Genomic DNA, 16,306 nt, shown 5'->3' on the forward strand with positions numbered 1-16,306 from the left:
TAAACTACTATCTATTTTATTCAGTGGCATTAATAATTATTTTCTTCCCCTGAAGAAAGCTTTCTTTAAAATATGCCAGAGACTAATAAAGAGACTTGAGTAAAGCAATAGCGCCATTAGAGGCTAAAGTTCATCCAAATACTCAGTAGGAAGAAATCAGTTTTAAGAAACCATTGTTTAAATTTCAAAACAACCAAACCAGGGCTAAAAAGCCTCAGAAGTGTATAATTATAGCAAATAATAAACCAAATATTTCCATTAAAAAAACTGTTGACCATTAAAAAACACAACAGGTTTATGTCCAGAGCAGAAGAAATATATTCTCTTGTGTAAAATAAGCAATCCAACAAACTAAAGTTGATTTTTTTTCATGTTTAATGTGAAAATGATGACCTTGTGAAATTTATATAACATACTACTAGATATTACTTAGTATCATGATGGTTATGTTACATCATCTAAAAATAATAGGACAACCAGTGGCACAATATATGCTTTTCAAAACTGCTGTAATACAAGAATAATGTGAATTCAAATACACATTGCTAAGGAGCTAGGGATTGCTCTTAAGTGACTGGATGGCAAACTCTGCATGTTTGCAAGATAAAAAGAAATTGCTAAATTGCTATCCCTGTATTAAAACAATAAATCTATGGTGATAAATTAACAAGATCCAAGGTACACTAAATGAAAATATTTACAAAAGGATAATATTTTAGGCCAAACAGAAACCAAGAAATTAAGGAGGCTATTCTTTCCCTTAATTTTTGATACTTTATAGTTACAGCATTGCAAAGACTTTTTAATAATATAATGACTTTTAAACTCTTAGTTAAAGTAAAATGAAGTAACATTTAGTTAATGCAACAAGTTATCCCAGTTTGTAAAAATATCCTATTTTAGAGATGATCTTCAACAAAGAAGAAACTCAGATAACTATTTCAAGGAAATGTCTCATCTGAAATTGGAAGTTGATAGTAATTTTAGACATTTTTATTACTGGACCACAAAAATAAGACATTAAAATGATAGTCCTCAGACAGATGCCTACAAAGAAAGTATATCTTTAAATAAACCTATTAATTTGGAATTTAGCAAGTTGATGCCATTTTGTAACTTATGGGACTATTTATTGGTAAAATAAAATTTTTAATTTTTATAAGATTCTGCCTCTAACTTTAAGTGGAAAGTAACCACGCTGACACCAAAAACTAGTAGTACAAGAGTGCATTTAGTGAGGAAAATCACTAACCTAAATTACACAATAATAATAAATACAAACTATTTTTTTCAAAAACAAGGCTGATTTGGAACAATGAAAATGTATTTCTGAATCAAAAACAAGCAAAAAAAAAAAACTAGCAGCATTTTTGTTTTGTCAAAGATGTAAACATGATTTCAACGTGTCCATTCATAAGTACATTTTCCATGTAAGTGTGAAACAGAAGACTGGAATGGTAACACATTCTTAATATATTTCTGTCGAATAAAAAAAAAAATTGTGTGTTCCCAATACAAAGGAAGTACCCAAGAAATACCAGCCACATGTCTCAAAAGAGGTAGCTAGTCTACCCTGTCACTCTTCATAGTGGTTAAAGTCATATATTCCGTGTTTATGTTAATACTGCCCCAAAGGTACAAAAAAGCATGCTGTATCTGGATTTTAAATTCTGCCTATTTACCTTCCTTTGAAACTTCAATAAAGTCAACTAGATTTTTTAAACCTATAAATCATTTTGAAATTTGAGCAGGAGCTTGTATCAATAGCATTTGCCTATAAAGGAGAAGTACTGCATTCACAGGCATTTAGCTTTTTACAGAAGCTAAATCAAAACAAGACGAGACAACAAAAATACCACTAATAAACAGTGTAACTTCTTTAAGAATTTAAATAATGTGAGTGACATCATATAATACAGTGAGCTCCAGGTAAGAATATATTATTAGCAGGCTTTCTTCTCTATGACTGGACGTAATTTGCTATTCCTAAAATGGTTAACATCAGAATTATTTTTTCAGGATTCCTGCGGAGCTGTGCTCATTTTACATCCATGTGAACTGCTGTCATCACTACTATGTCCAAACCCAGAGGATGAACTGGAAAAGAAGAGAGGGGGAAATAATAAAAAGAGGAAATTGGTTTTCACAACACACTCAAAGCCTGAGTAACAGAGGAGAACTTTAATTATCTCCAGTCACAAAGAGAGACAGGAAATTTGGACTTTTAATTAGCCATTTGGAGTGCAGTTGGATATTTTTTTTAGCTAGATAATTTAAACGGGAATAATTCAAGTCTGACTAAATGAAAGTCACATAATCAGAATGCAGATAATTGAATTTCTACTGCATTCATTAATTCAGTGTGGAGGTGTGTGTGAAGACTACTATGATGAGCTGTCACAGCTCAATAAAATCTCAGTCAATTAATTTTTTTCATTATCTTAGTGTTACATCGACAAAAAAAGTGAAGTGTCTGTGTATCATCTGTACACATGCATATGTACACTAAGTGTTGTATAAATACGTAAATATTAAGGCCAAATGGTAAGGAAATACCTTTCTGAATCATAATCTACATCATTTTCTTTTTTTCCTTCTTCATCTTCTTCAGGAAACCGTCTGTTCATCAAGGCAAACTTGTGAATCGCTTCTTCTACAGAGTACTTAGTCTGCCCGGAAACGCATGCCTCAATGTCTTCTGAATTCAGATGGCTCTGCAAGAAGAGGTGAAGACTGCTATCTGAAAGCAAAAGTGCATTCTGGAGGACCCTATGTCAAAGAAAAGAGAAGAAATAATCAGTGAATATGGGTGGGTCATTTCAGGGTAGGGGGAGAGAAAGATATCAGAAATGTGCCACCAAGGTACTTTCTCAACTAAGGCAAACTTTGCATCAGTTATAGGCTCTGCTCATTAAGGGGATGAAAGCATATGTTAACTTTTATTCAATTATTTGGAAATTTAGGTGCATAAAAACATGAAGCTAATAGTAAAGAACATCTGTGAAAAGAATAACTTCAAGGACATTTCCTCGATTTAACCATCTGTTATGACCATGTGGATTAATTATGGAAATATTTTGCTTATATAGTCACAGAAATTTATTCTACTTAAACAAAAATTTACTGCCAACCATTATGTCAATTCTGTGATCTTTACTGGCTGGGCTGTCAAGAAACATCAAAACTTGCAGCTACTATAAAAATTCTATTTAAAATTCAATACATTTCTCAGCATGTTTTACACTTAAAACTTTTTACTCACATACATGTTTATAAGGGCTCAGTTGAGAAGTGACTACAAATTTCTCCAAAGCCTCCAGCAGCACAATTTCTATTGTGAAAATAAGCTACCACATAAAATTGCTCCCAGCCAATTTACCTTCTATGTAATTAAAATAAGATAATATTGGGACAAATGCATTACTAGCCTTCCCACATTCGAGATCAAAGTTTACAAAGAGACAATATATTTCAACCAAAGCATCAGAACTATACAGAGAAACGAAAAACTACCCAGTGGCAAAATCTACACATATTATCACTGAATGTGTTCTTTTATTAGATGAATATGTTCAGACTAGAAAATCAAAGAACACTCATATTTAATCTCTGAAGCAAATAATTTTAGGGCTATAGTTTAGTATCAGTAGTTCCATGATTATAGATAAACTTAAGATTCCATGATCACATATAAGGGACGAAACTAGAACACTAAAATCCAAGTATGGGTTTGCCCAATGTGGGATTTTTGCATGTAGATATATATGTATGAAAAATAAAAATGGAACATGTCTTTCAGCCAAGTGAACTTTACTTATTATCTGCCTTTTAAAACAATTAGAAAAACAAATGTCTTTTGGCCACTCATGTCAATTTAATTAAATCCGCCATTAGAATACTGCCCAGTCTTTAAAACAGAACAGAATTGTTTCTTTAAGAAGGCAACCATCACAAAATAAACATTATTGACCTAAATATTGCCAGCCCTATTGCAGCAAAGAGGCTTACAAATGTACTTTGAGAAAAATGTTCTTCACTGGCCTATAAAAAGGAAAAAGCAAGATCCCTCAGCTTTCTGAAGATAAAATCTCAAGCAGAGCAACTAAGTGCTTACTCCTCCTCCATGTCCTCTGCCCTGGCTTCTCCCAGGACTATATCACAGGAGAGAGATTAATTTGCCAAGTACAAGCAGTAAAGTACTAAACCCCTTTAACTACTTTTTAAGATTTATTTTCTATAGCTATGAATGTTTGCCACTATTGTTTTAAATAGGTCATATCAAAAGGATATTTACATAGCAACAACTCATCCATATTAACTTTCATTCAGTGTGGAGCTGAAATGGAGTGTTTCCTGTGTCCTTCTGTCAGTGGTTCTCTGCCAGCCATAGTACAAGTAAACTGTTCATAGGATTATACTTACTGCTTTCTTTCTGTTGAAAATGTGTTTTATTTTCTTTATAAAATAATGGGTAATCTTTAAAATTGATTTTTAGATGGTTGGAGGCATTACACCACAGAAAGTAATGAGCACTAATGCCAATGATATTGGACACAAATTCATTTTAGCTTTATTTCACATCTAAAGCAATTTTACTGAGCCTTGAACTACTCCTGTATGGTTATTAACTTGCTAGTAACCTAACACATGGGTACAGCAAAAAAGGAAGGAAGGAAGGAAGAAAGGAAGGAAAAAAAGTGATCAGATTTCAGGTTGATCAGCACCTCAATGGAGAAAAGGAAAAAAGTGATCAGATTTCAGGTTGATCAGGACCTCAAGGTTACTGTCCTTTTTCTTGAGCTATAATTCAATTTCTAATTTTACTGTACATTAGACTCATTATTTTCCAGTGTTTTCTTTCCTGCTTAATACTGCCACCTGGAGGAAACATAAGTGTAAAGAGGAAGAAAACCAGGCACAAGAGGTTAGAGGAGAGAGTTGGTGGTAGTGCAGCTGGTCAAGTGCATGGACGCGCAGGGACCAGCATAAGGATCCCGGTTTGAGCCCCGGCTCCCCACCTGCAGGGGAGTCACTTCACAGGCGATGAAACAGGTCTGCAGGTGTCTGTCTCTCCCCCTTTCTGTCTTCCCCATCTCTCTCCATTTCTCTCTGTCCTATCTAACAATGACTACAACAATAAAACAACTAGGGCAACAAAAGGGAATAAATAAATAAATTTTTAAAAAAAAAAAAGAGGTTAGAGGATGCATCTGAGGAAGAAGTGTCTGAAGACACAAAAGGCCTAGGCTTTAAATAGTGCATCTCTTTGACACAACTTTGGTTTTGCGAACTCCTCTTAATAGCTAGATTTATGCTATGGGTATAAGTTTTAAATTTAAAAAATTACTGCTGTATGCTTTTTATTTTGGTCAAAGATTTTACTCCAAAATTAGGATGACAAATTTTCAGAGTATGTTTCCATCTGGTTCAGTGAGAACAATTCATTTTAAGTAAGATTTTGTCTACTGTGTATCAGTGAGAATTGTAACTGCCATTATCATTATATTAAAACCTACTGTTTTATTGTATTCATATTTGTTCCACATTTTCCACAAATTTAGTAGCAGAAAACCAATTTCACACTTACTGTAAAGAGGACCCTATAAAACAGTCAATGTCATTTTTTTTCAGGTCTTCCTAAAAATAAATGTGTGCAATGTCCAAGCCATTACAAAAAGAATTTAAAAAAAAAAAGCTTCTATAATTTCTAAAGAACTGTCTGAAAACATATTTCTAAGAGTCAAAAGTTATTCATTTTAAACAGAGCAAAACCTGTCTGTTCTCTGAACTGGACACAGTTGAAAATCTGGTTTTCTTCAACCTGATTTTAGTAGATGTAGTTGAAAACAATATATACCAATAGCTATGCAATAATTAAGGATGTCCTAGATCTTCTAAACCCAAAATATGGATAAGTACACATCTGTGTAGCATCTAGAAGGTTTTAAATGTGATGTAGGAAAACATTTAATTTAGTCTGTTTACCTCTTACCACAGAGCAGGAAAAAAAAAAAAAATCCAACACATCTTCACTTAACTTCATCTTTCATGACCTGTGCTGTGGTGCCCTCTATTGAACATAAATATAGAGGGGAGACTAGTTGTAGTGTTTCAATCATATCTTTCTATTTAAAAAAAAAAACCCTGATATCCCTAATTTTTAATAAATACTGTCTATATAGTAAGGCAAGTGCGACTTTATTAATAGGCTGAATTCAGTACAGGGTGGAAGCTAACTTTCATTCATGGTGTCAGTAAACCTAAGAAATTACCAAGAATGCTGTATTTCATAATTGGAGATTTACCAAAGAGTTTGTTTCTAAAAAAAAAAAGCTCATGAATTTACTTTTTCCATAACTCTTAATAGAAGTGAGTTCCAATTTGTAATTAACCAATGGGGAAACTGTAACCAAGATCAAGGGGAAAAAATAAGTACATGTGAAAAATTTCACCACTGTACCGACCAAATTAAGGGAGCAATTAAGAGCTCTCCTGATTATAATTACATCAGCTCCTGGAATTAATAAAGTGTCTCCACCTTCATATAATGTTCTTTCCTATAAAACTGAGATAACACTCGCTCCTGATGCTGTTGTAGGTGTTGAGAGAAAAGATGCAAAAGATAAAACAGAGAGCAAATGTTCGACAGAGTGAACTATTCTAACTTGGCACCTTTTCAATGCAGCAACTTTCTAATTTATCTAGAAAGATTGGCCTGGATATGTACTTTGACCTTAAGGTGAAAAAAAAATGACATTATATACACACATATGCAAAGTAATATGACAGCATTTTGGTTTCAAAGGGCTTGATCATATCATGTTCTTGGTTCATAACTTTAAGACTTACAGAAAATTAGATTTTTTTAAATGCATATGAAGAATCTATAGTGCAAGTATATTTCTTCCTTTTCTTTTTGCCATCAGGGTTTCACTGCTCTGAATGTTTTCCCCAGATATAAAGAGGCAGGGGGAGAGAGGGAAAGATACTACACAGTACAAAGTTACCTCCAGCGTGGTGGGGGCCTGGGCTTGAAACCTGGGTGCTGTATATGGCAGAGCAGGTACATTAGACAAGTGAACTATCTTGCTGGACCCATATTTCTTATTTTAATGCTTGAGTGTTTTCCCCTCCTAGTGTTCTACAAACTAGGAAAGGGCAACCAACAGGACCTTAGAAGGTCACCACCGTACTGACATAACTGATTTTGCATATTGTAACCAATTTTACAAAACTGAGTTTGGGTGAAAGGGCAGGAATGAGGCCCTAGGAGACAGAGTGGTGAGAGGTAACGTGTAGTGGGGACGGACGGGTGCACCATGGGCAAAGATATAAAAGGCTGCTAATTCTATACCAACTGGACAAATAGAAGGACTATGCCTCAGAATGTAAGGGATACAGAAAAGACTGTGAAGTGAATCACAAGCACCACAGTGTTTGGGTCATTTAGATCAAGCCTAGATCCAGCCACATGGTATAAGTTTCCTTGCACTAGGGAGCCGGGCGGTAGCGCAGCGGGTTAAGTGCACATGGCACAAAAAGCAAGAACCAGAGTAAGGATCCTGGTTCAAGCCCCCAGCTCCCCACCTGCAGAGGAGTTGCTTCACAGGCGGTGAAGCAGGTCTGCAGGTGTCTATCTTTCTCTCCCCCTCTCTGTCTTCCCCTCCTCTCTCCATTTCTCTCTGTCCTATCCAACAACAACGACATCAATAACAACAACAGTAATAACTACAACAATAAAACAACAAGGGCAACAAAAGGGGATAAATAAATAAATATTAAAAAAAGATTCCTTGCACAATTCAGGTTTAAATCACAAGTACCAACATATATATATATAATACTTAACAGCTTGGAGACAAATGTTCACATAGCCTAGTGGAACTCTGACTTCTAGATGATAAGCCAGCTTCACTTTTAGTAAGTCTTGTCACTCCCTGATATGGTTAGTGTGCTTTCTCACTAGGATGGAAGCTCTAAGAAAACAAGGGCTTGCATCTATTTTCAGGAGTCCTGGATCCCGCAGAAGTCAGTATCATATTGCACTAAAGTAAAAGACTCTGGGATGGGGGTCCAGAAAGGATGACAGAGGTTGTATTGTTATGTGGAAAACTGAGAAATGTTATATACTAGCTATTATATTTACTGTCTAATGTAAAACATTAATCCCCCAATAAAGAAATTTAACAAAAAGTCAGTATCTGTTGAATAAGAATTACTGCACAGTTTTCAGAGTCCTTCCCAAGCCATCACTTAACACAACTACCCGGTGAGGGAGACATTGCATGTATTAGTTAAATTATAGCACCCTTTATAGCAAACCAAGTTCAAATGAATTAAGTGATTTTTTTCCCCCAAGTTGACTATACAGCCAAATAAATAAATAAATAAAATGAATAATTTCAAAGGATATCTGGAACCCACCCCTCTTCCTAATCCAGGGTACTTTCTAGTATGACATCTGCATCAAATTTAAGCAGCAAACAACCAAATCACATGATATGCAAAATGACCCAGAGCGAGTACGCCACTGTGTATGAATGGCACTCACTCCATCATTAACTTGGTAGATCAACTGTAGAAGGAAAGGTCAGGTTCAAAACAGTGGAATGATTCCTGGGAAGAAAAAAAGAAGGACCCCACAGTTATCTGGCAACATAAGTAAGGAAAGACATGTTCTGTATATTTTGACTTCTCTACAGAAGAAGTTTCCCAGTGCTGACAAGGACCATGAGATTAGCTGTCCCCACCCACGTCTCACTGGTGACAGTCAATCCGCAATTTCCCCAGTGAGTCACTCTGCAAACTTGGGGTGCAGAGACTACATCTGAAGGGGATTGGACCACCTGAGTCTCGTATAGACAACAATTTAAATGAGAGCTGTCCTCAGTGGGAAAGGGAAGAAAAAAGGTTACGCCTGCTTGTGATGCCCAAAAGAATACCAATGTATTGATTCATTGTTTCCTAGGGTCTTCTTTTTCCTCTGGTTTCTTTTTCTTTTCCTGCTCCCCCTCCCCTTCCAATTTATAACCTTGGAAGTTTCTTTTTGCCTTCATGATCCTTTCAGAGAAAACGCACTGTATCAATCTAATAGAAATTAATATTCATGTGCATACTTAATACTGAGTCCTTCCATGAGCAAGCCATAGGGGAAGAAGGCAATATATTATTTCAGGCTACTCTGAGGTATACTATTTAGTGAACTCAGAAGATTAGATCCTGAAGCTAGCAAAAAAACCCAGTTCATCTCCTAATTTATACAACAGGTAGCCAGAAAACTTTGAGATTAAAGCCATTTCATGTGTAAGAACACTAAAATAATAATAGACAGCATATAGCTATTACACATTATATGCCCAACACTGCATTAAATGCATGTATTTGTTAACCTAATTAATCTTTTTAACACCTCAGTGAAGTAGATGCTATTATTAATTCCATCTTACAGATGGAAAAACATAAGCACAAAGGATGTAAAAGACTTACCAAAAGCTCCAACCCCCCAAAATACATATATATATTCATAGCCCAGGACTTGAAACTACACAGCCTGGACTCAGAAACCCATGGGGTGGATATTCAGCATTGCAAAGAGTGGGGACATTACTATGGTATCATTCAAGTAGTTCATCATAATAATTTACCATCACAGAATAATTAGAATGGATAACCCACTCAGACTATTCAGGCACTAATAAAAATGACCTTATAGACAATCCCTATAAAGAGTAAAGTTGGGAGTCGGGTGGTGGCGCAGCAGGTTAAGCGCACGTGGCGCAAATCGCAAGGACCTGCGTAAGGATCCCAGTTCGAGCCCCCGGCTCCCCACCTGCAGGGGAATCGCTTCACAAGCGGTGAAGCAGGTCTGCAGGTGTCTGTCTTTCTTTTTTTCCCCCCCTCTCTGTCTTCCCCTCCTCTCTCCATTTCTCCCTGTCCTATCCAACAACAATGACATTAATAACCACAACAATGTTAAACAACAAGGGCAACAAAAGGGAAAATAAATAAATAAATAAATAAATATTAAAAAAAAAAAAAGAGTAAAGTTAAGCAGTCTGGGAAGTGGCACAAAAGGTAAAGCTCTGGACACAAGATCTTGAGTTCAATTCCAGTCCTACGTGTGCTAAGAATCAAGACTCTGGTTCTGAGACATGAATAATACACTCACTTTCTCTCGGCCCCCCTGTCTCTCTCTTCCTCTGCCCCCCCTCAATAATGCCTTTTTTAAAAATAGTAATTTTAAACTAATCATATAGACGAGTTCAGCAGGGCATTTGCAACCCATGTAGACCAAATTTTGGTCTGTCAGTCCTAAGTGTGGTGATAGACAGTTTTAAATATATCGCGTTTTTTTTCAGATTTTTTGTTTGTTTGTTTGTTTATGAGAAAGATAGGAGGAGAGAGAGAAAGAATCAGACATCACTCTGGCATGTGTGTTGCCAGGGATCGAACTCGGGACCTCATGCTTGAGTCTAAAGTTTTATCACTGTGCCACCTCCCTGACGACAATATGTGTTTTTTTTTTTAATAAGGAAATTTTGTTTCCTAGAAATTTTTACTTTATTCAGACAAGCTTCTAAGTAATTTGGCTATTTTTCAATTAATCTTTTTTTTTTTTTTAAGGATCATACATTGATTCTGGCTCATTGCTTTCTTTCTAGAGTTGCTCCCAAGTTTGCACTATCTGATAGAGGCCACAAGATGGTGCTCTAACATAGGAAATGAACTACTAAGCAGTCCTCTAAAGGAGAATATTAGCATTTCAGAACTGGCAATAATCCCACATACAGCATCACAAAACCCACAACTATTACATAGCACACTGGTCACATCTCTTGTGTAGCCACACAATTTTTGCATACTTACTTTCTTAGGAAGTCTTCCAAACCCTGACGACGCTGATCTACATGCTGGCGGTTGTTCATGTTGAAAAATAGGTTTTTCGATGGAAGTTCTGGCACTTGTCTTATGAGAAAGAAAAATATATATAAACAGACTGAAGTGGTTTCATTATAGAAATCTAGTAAAATAAAATCAAATCATGCATGACAATCACACAACTATTACATATACAAGTACATATTACATTAAGATATAAGCAAAAAAAAAAAATTAAAGTTAGAAATTCCATAGGTAATATTCATCATAGAGGAACTGTGTGATCGATTTTGAATTGAGGTGCACGAGTTAGAAAACTAAAATCTAATTACAATCAACAAGTCTATAAAAATCCTTTATATTTTCTACTTTTTTTTTCTTTGCACACATGCATGATACTCCACCACCCCAGGACACTTTTCCATTCAGACAGAAAGACAAAGAACAAGAAAATCAGAGAGAGTCTGACAGGAGAGGGAGTCATCACAGCACCAGAGCTTTCTCCTGTGCCACAGCACCTCCTATATGGTGCCAGGATTTGCACTTGTGTCTTACGCATGCACGCACGCAAAAACACACGCACGCACAAACACACGCACGCACAAACACACGCATGCACAAACACAGGCAGAGAGAGAGCCGGGCACATGCTCTACATGCTGAGCTATCCTTCCAGCCCTTTGTGGTTTTCACATATACTTATTGTTTTTATTGGTGAGACAGGGAGATAAGTACAAGAGAGAACATGCGAAGCACAGCTCCACGATCCATTTGTTTTTGTGTTTGTTGTTCTCATGTAGTGTCAGGGAATGACACTAATAACGTCATGTAAGCAAGACAAGAGCTCTACTGATGATCAGTATGTCAGTCACCTTCTCAACCTCATGCACCGAATTAAAAGACTGAACAGAATAATAGTTTCCTCAATAACATCTTTAAATTTTTTTAATTTTAATATATATATATATATATTCTTTATATCACTTACACCAATAATGCATTGCTTTGGAGTCTCTGCCTCAGCCAGACAAATTCTCTGTATCTTCTTCGTACACAAGATGTTTTCATTGTAAAACACATGCTATTGGTCTGTTCAGAAAAAAGGAAAACAAGAGCCTCACTTGAAGAAAAAGTGCTTTTCTTATGTCACTCATGATATACTCTCAATACTCATTTTAAGTATGGTTTAAACCACCAAAACTGAACTGAACTTATGACACACTGTGAAATCTGAACTTATGACACACTGTGAAATCCTACACATGATCCGCCAATTATAACAGTTCTGAAGGCAGCTGAGATGCTGTGAACCGGCAGTGCTGTCCTGACACAAAGTATGATCTGGTTATTTCCTAAGTCCTAGAGTAGCTTCCTTCCCTACCGGCACTACTTTCAAAGATAAATCAGAAAAATCGGACAATTCTTGAGGTATTAATGACCAATAATAACTCAGAGCCATCCCTTACATTTTAATACTACCCATCCATGTAGCTGAAGAAGTCTTCCGGGAGTAAACACGGCATCCCATAGCCCTTCAGATGGCATTAGAAATAACCGCGTGCGAGTCAGGCGGTAGCGAAGCGGGTTAAGCGCACTTGGCGCAAAGCATAGGCAACGGAGTAAGGATCCCATTTCGAGCCCCGGCTCCCCACCTGCAGGGGGGGTCGCTTCACAGGCAGTGAAGCAGGTCTGCTGGTGTCTGTCTCTCTCCCTCTCTGTCTTCCCCTCCTCTCTCCATTTGTCTCTGTCCTATCTAACAACAACGGTATCAATAACAGCAATAATAATAAAAAGGGTAACAAAAGGGAAAACAAATAAATATTAAAAAATAAAAGTATTAAAAAATATATTTTAAAAAAATAAAAAGAAATCACTATGTCCCTGACATCACTACAGAACACAAAGCTAACAGGAATCTTGAAGTCACTCTTCAATAAAAGAAAGATTTCCCCTTCTAAATGTGTGAGGAAGTGTGGTCCAAGTGAGAAAGGAATATGATACAAGAAGACAGCACCAGTAATGAAAGCCACGTTCTAGTCCTGGTTCTGCTACAGGGCAAGTGAATGAAATTCCAGTTTTCTAAATGGAAAAACAAGAGTGAACTAGCACTTTACGGTTTCACAAGATGGTTATGAGGATTGATAATATCTGTTATCTAGTACTATTATTTTTGTCACTAACTGTTGGCTATCTTCCAGTTACCCTAAGGCACATTTGGAGAGAGTCCCCAAGAGTATCCCCATCATTCTCAGCATACTCTGCAGTGCTTCTCCTGTGGGTAAACATAAGACTGGTAAATCCGTGGATTTCTCCTGAGTAAAACAAGAGACTGGCAAATAACTGTCTATAGTTTTCATAAGAAGAGTTCCCCTTTATATACTTATTCCAAAAGTTCTCTTTCATAATCTTTATACTTCCAAATGGATTTTTTTTTATCAATAAGACCTGTATTATTCTGATACCTTTCTTTATTCCTTCCTTAATTAGCACCATGCAGCTGTTTTCTTTAAGAAATCTATGGGATTATGCACATGACTTTTTAAACTGTCCCTTTAAAATGTATGGCAGGTTTCTGGGTATTTATGAACTTTAAAATGTCCAGAAAAAACTCCGAATGCAGATGGGTTTAGACACTGGGTCCCAAAGTAACTGTTACAATCTAAGTCCCATCACATCAGTCTTTGACAACTTGGCAGTAAAACTGGTTGCATGACATTTGTGGCACAATAACACTGTGTGTGTGGACTCTAAAGTACAAAAGGTCTCACTCCAATATGTTCCTCAGGGACTAAGACAGAATGTCATTTACACCAGAATTAGTACCTTAACAAGTCTTAGGCAAGTATCCTCTCAGTACTCTGTCCCCAGAGATCAGCACAAGACCACAGGGAGTCTTAACACTTTGGGCACAAGCCCGGTCAGTTTCAACTCCCTTTCATTTCTCTGTTCAGCATCACTGTGGATATCAACACTGAGAGATCTGATACCTCCACCAGGCTAAAGTCTGTAATTTCTTCAATATCAGAGCAAGTTTGGAAAGTATAAGTAATAGGCCGCCTACCTCTACAGTTCACTAGTTTAAAATATAAAGTAAATGCTAAGGATTTTAAATTACCTGATATCATTTCTCATGAGATCAATTTAAACATCAAGCTTCTCAACCTGCAAGGCTTTAAGGATATAACCACTCCTAGTCATACAGCACAATAGATGGAAACTCCTCCAGATCAGACTATTTGCTTAATTTTCTCTGAATCTGGTTCTGCTGTCAACCAAATCAAGCCTTTTTTTTTTTTTAATTTATAAAAAGGAAACACTGACAGAACCATAGGATAGGAGGGGTGCAACTCCACACAATTCCCACCACCAGAACTCCATATCCCATCCCCTCCCTTGATAGCTTTCCTACTCTTTAGCCCTCTGGAAGTATGGACCCAAGGCCACTGTGGGTTGCAGAAGATGGAAGGTCTGGCTTCTATAATTGCTTCCTCGCTGAACATGGGCATTGGCAGGTTGATCCATACTCCCAGCCTGCCTCTCTCTTTCCCTAGTGGGTTGGGGTTCTGGGGAAGCGGAGCTCCAGGACACACTGGTGGGGTTGTCTGTCCAGGGAACTCTGGTTGGCATTATTGTAGCATCTGGAACCTGGTGGCTGAAAGAAGAGTTAACATACAGGGAGTCGGGCTGTAGCGCAGTGGGTTAAGCACAGGTGACACAAAGAGCAAGGACCAGCATAAGGATCCTGGTTCGAGCCCTGGCTCCCCACCTGCAGGGGAGTCGCTTCACAAGCGGTGAAGCAGGTCTGCAGGTGTCTCTCTTTCTCTCCCCCTCTCTGTCTTCCCCTCCTCTCTCCATTTCTCTCTGTCCTATGTAACAACAACGACATCAATAATAACTACAACAACAAAACAACAAGGGCAACAAAAGGGAATAAGTATTTAAAAAAAATTTTTTTTTAAATAAGAAAGTTATATGAAGTGTTTGGATGCTGAGTACGCCAGTTCGGTGACTTAGACTGGGATAAGTATATTATTTCACTTGTACTCTCTAGTTAGAGGGGGAAAATAAAAATCTAAGTCTATTTCTATACTTCCAGTAAAAACCTGGACAAATCAGAAGAGAAAACTGTTCATACTTTAGCATCCATAAATCATTGCCCTTCAATCAGATACAATCTGCCACCCCTCTTCCACAGGAAAAAGTCTTAATGGGGGCTAGAGAGATAGCACAGTGGTTTATGCTAACAGAATTTCATACCTGAGGCTATCTGGTCCCACAGTTAATACCCAACACCACCATATGCCAAAGCTGAGCAGTGCCCTATTAATATATATTTTGAGCACAATTAGTTTCACCCACGTACTTTCAACCTACAACAACACACCAAACCGAGCTGTTTCAAGAGAGACTGTATGGCCCACGAAGCTGAAGATATTGACTGCCTAGCCCTTTACAGAAAGGTTTGTTAATCCTTGTTCAACATAACAATAGAATGTCACATATAGCACAACAAAGGTTACAAATATGGTATTATTTCCAAAGTATGTCATCTCTAGCTATTTATGCTACTCAAAATCTATATTAAATAAGTTAAATATATATATTTACTTTCTACATTTTTATTCTACATACATAGAAAACACTGCATATCTTATTTCCAGAGAGCACCAGAACTATCTTCTCAAATCTTAAAATTCATTAGGCAATACATTATACAGAAATATACTGTAACAATTCATAAAGAAATAGCATTAAGAGTTATACAGTTTCTTTAACTACAAATTTTTAGATTTATTGACATTTTCATACATGAAGGCAATAAACAATTAAAGATAATTTAGAAAGATACCAAAAAGAATTAAAATTAACTCTTTTTTTTAACTTTAGAAGTCATCTTACTAGTTAGGATGAAAGTATTGCTATTCATCATTCAAATTCAGTGCTTTGAATGAGGAAAATTTTTACAGATTCATAGATAGATATAAATATAGATATATAGATATAGATACATATATATAGATAGATAGAGATATATATGCCTGAAGCTCCAAAGTCCCAGGTTCAATATCCAGCACCAGTTCAGCAGTGCTCTAGTTAAAAATAAATAAATAAGATATAAGATAAATAATGATATATGATTATATATTGTATATGTATATTTAATATATTCATATTCCCATCAAATGTCGGTTATCTATAACTACAGTTTTCTATGCACTACTGAATCGATACTTACATGTATACATATCTCATAATCAATATAAGAATGCCAAAAGTCTTCCTTCTGAATCCTAGGATCTCGAACCCAAACACTTACAAATTCCTGTAAAGGCATCATAAAGAAATATGTTTCAGAATCTGAAATGCTGAAAGAGTAAAGAGAAATGCCTATACTAGAACAAAACTGAAATGAACTTGAACCAGTGTG

At 36.4% G+C, this 16,306-nt stretch overlaps 1 protein-coding gene across 1 annotated transcript in view; it reads right to left on the minus strand.

Annotated features, from left to right (window-relative positions):
- Nucleotides 1-357: 357 nt before the first annotated feature.
- The window catches only part of SNX10 (sorting nexin 10), a 100,026-nt gene continuing 84,077 nt past the window's right edge, over nucleotides 358-16,306 (minus strand). Inside the window, exons 3-7 of the mRNA XM_007526911.3 lie at nucleotides 16,115-16,201; nucleotides 11,867-11,967; nucleotides 10,867-10,965; nucleotides 2,557-2,769; nucleotides 358-2,097 (exon numbers count right to left, since the gene is read on the minus strand). Coding sequence (XP_007526973.1) covers nucleotides 2,016-2,097; nucleotides 2,557-2,769; nucleotides 10,867-10,965; nucleotides 11,867-11,967; nucleotides 16,115-16,201 — 582 coding nt within the window. The 3' untranslated portion in view covers nucleotides 358-2,015. The remainder of the gene's footprint in view (nucleotides 2,098-2,556; nucleotides 2,770-10,866; nucleotides 10,966-11,866; nucleotides 11,968-16,114; nucleotides 16,202-16,306) is intronic.

Source organism: Erinaceus europaeus, chromosome 8, assembly GCF_950295315.1.
Source record: "Erinaceus europaeus chromosome 8, mEriEur2.1, whole genome shotgun sequence".
Classification (NCBI taxonomy): domain Eukaryota; kingdom Metazoa; phylum Chordata; class Mammalia; order Eulipotyphla; family Erinaceidae; genus Erinaceus; species Erinaceus europaeus.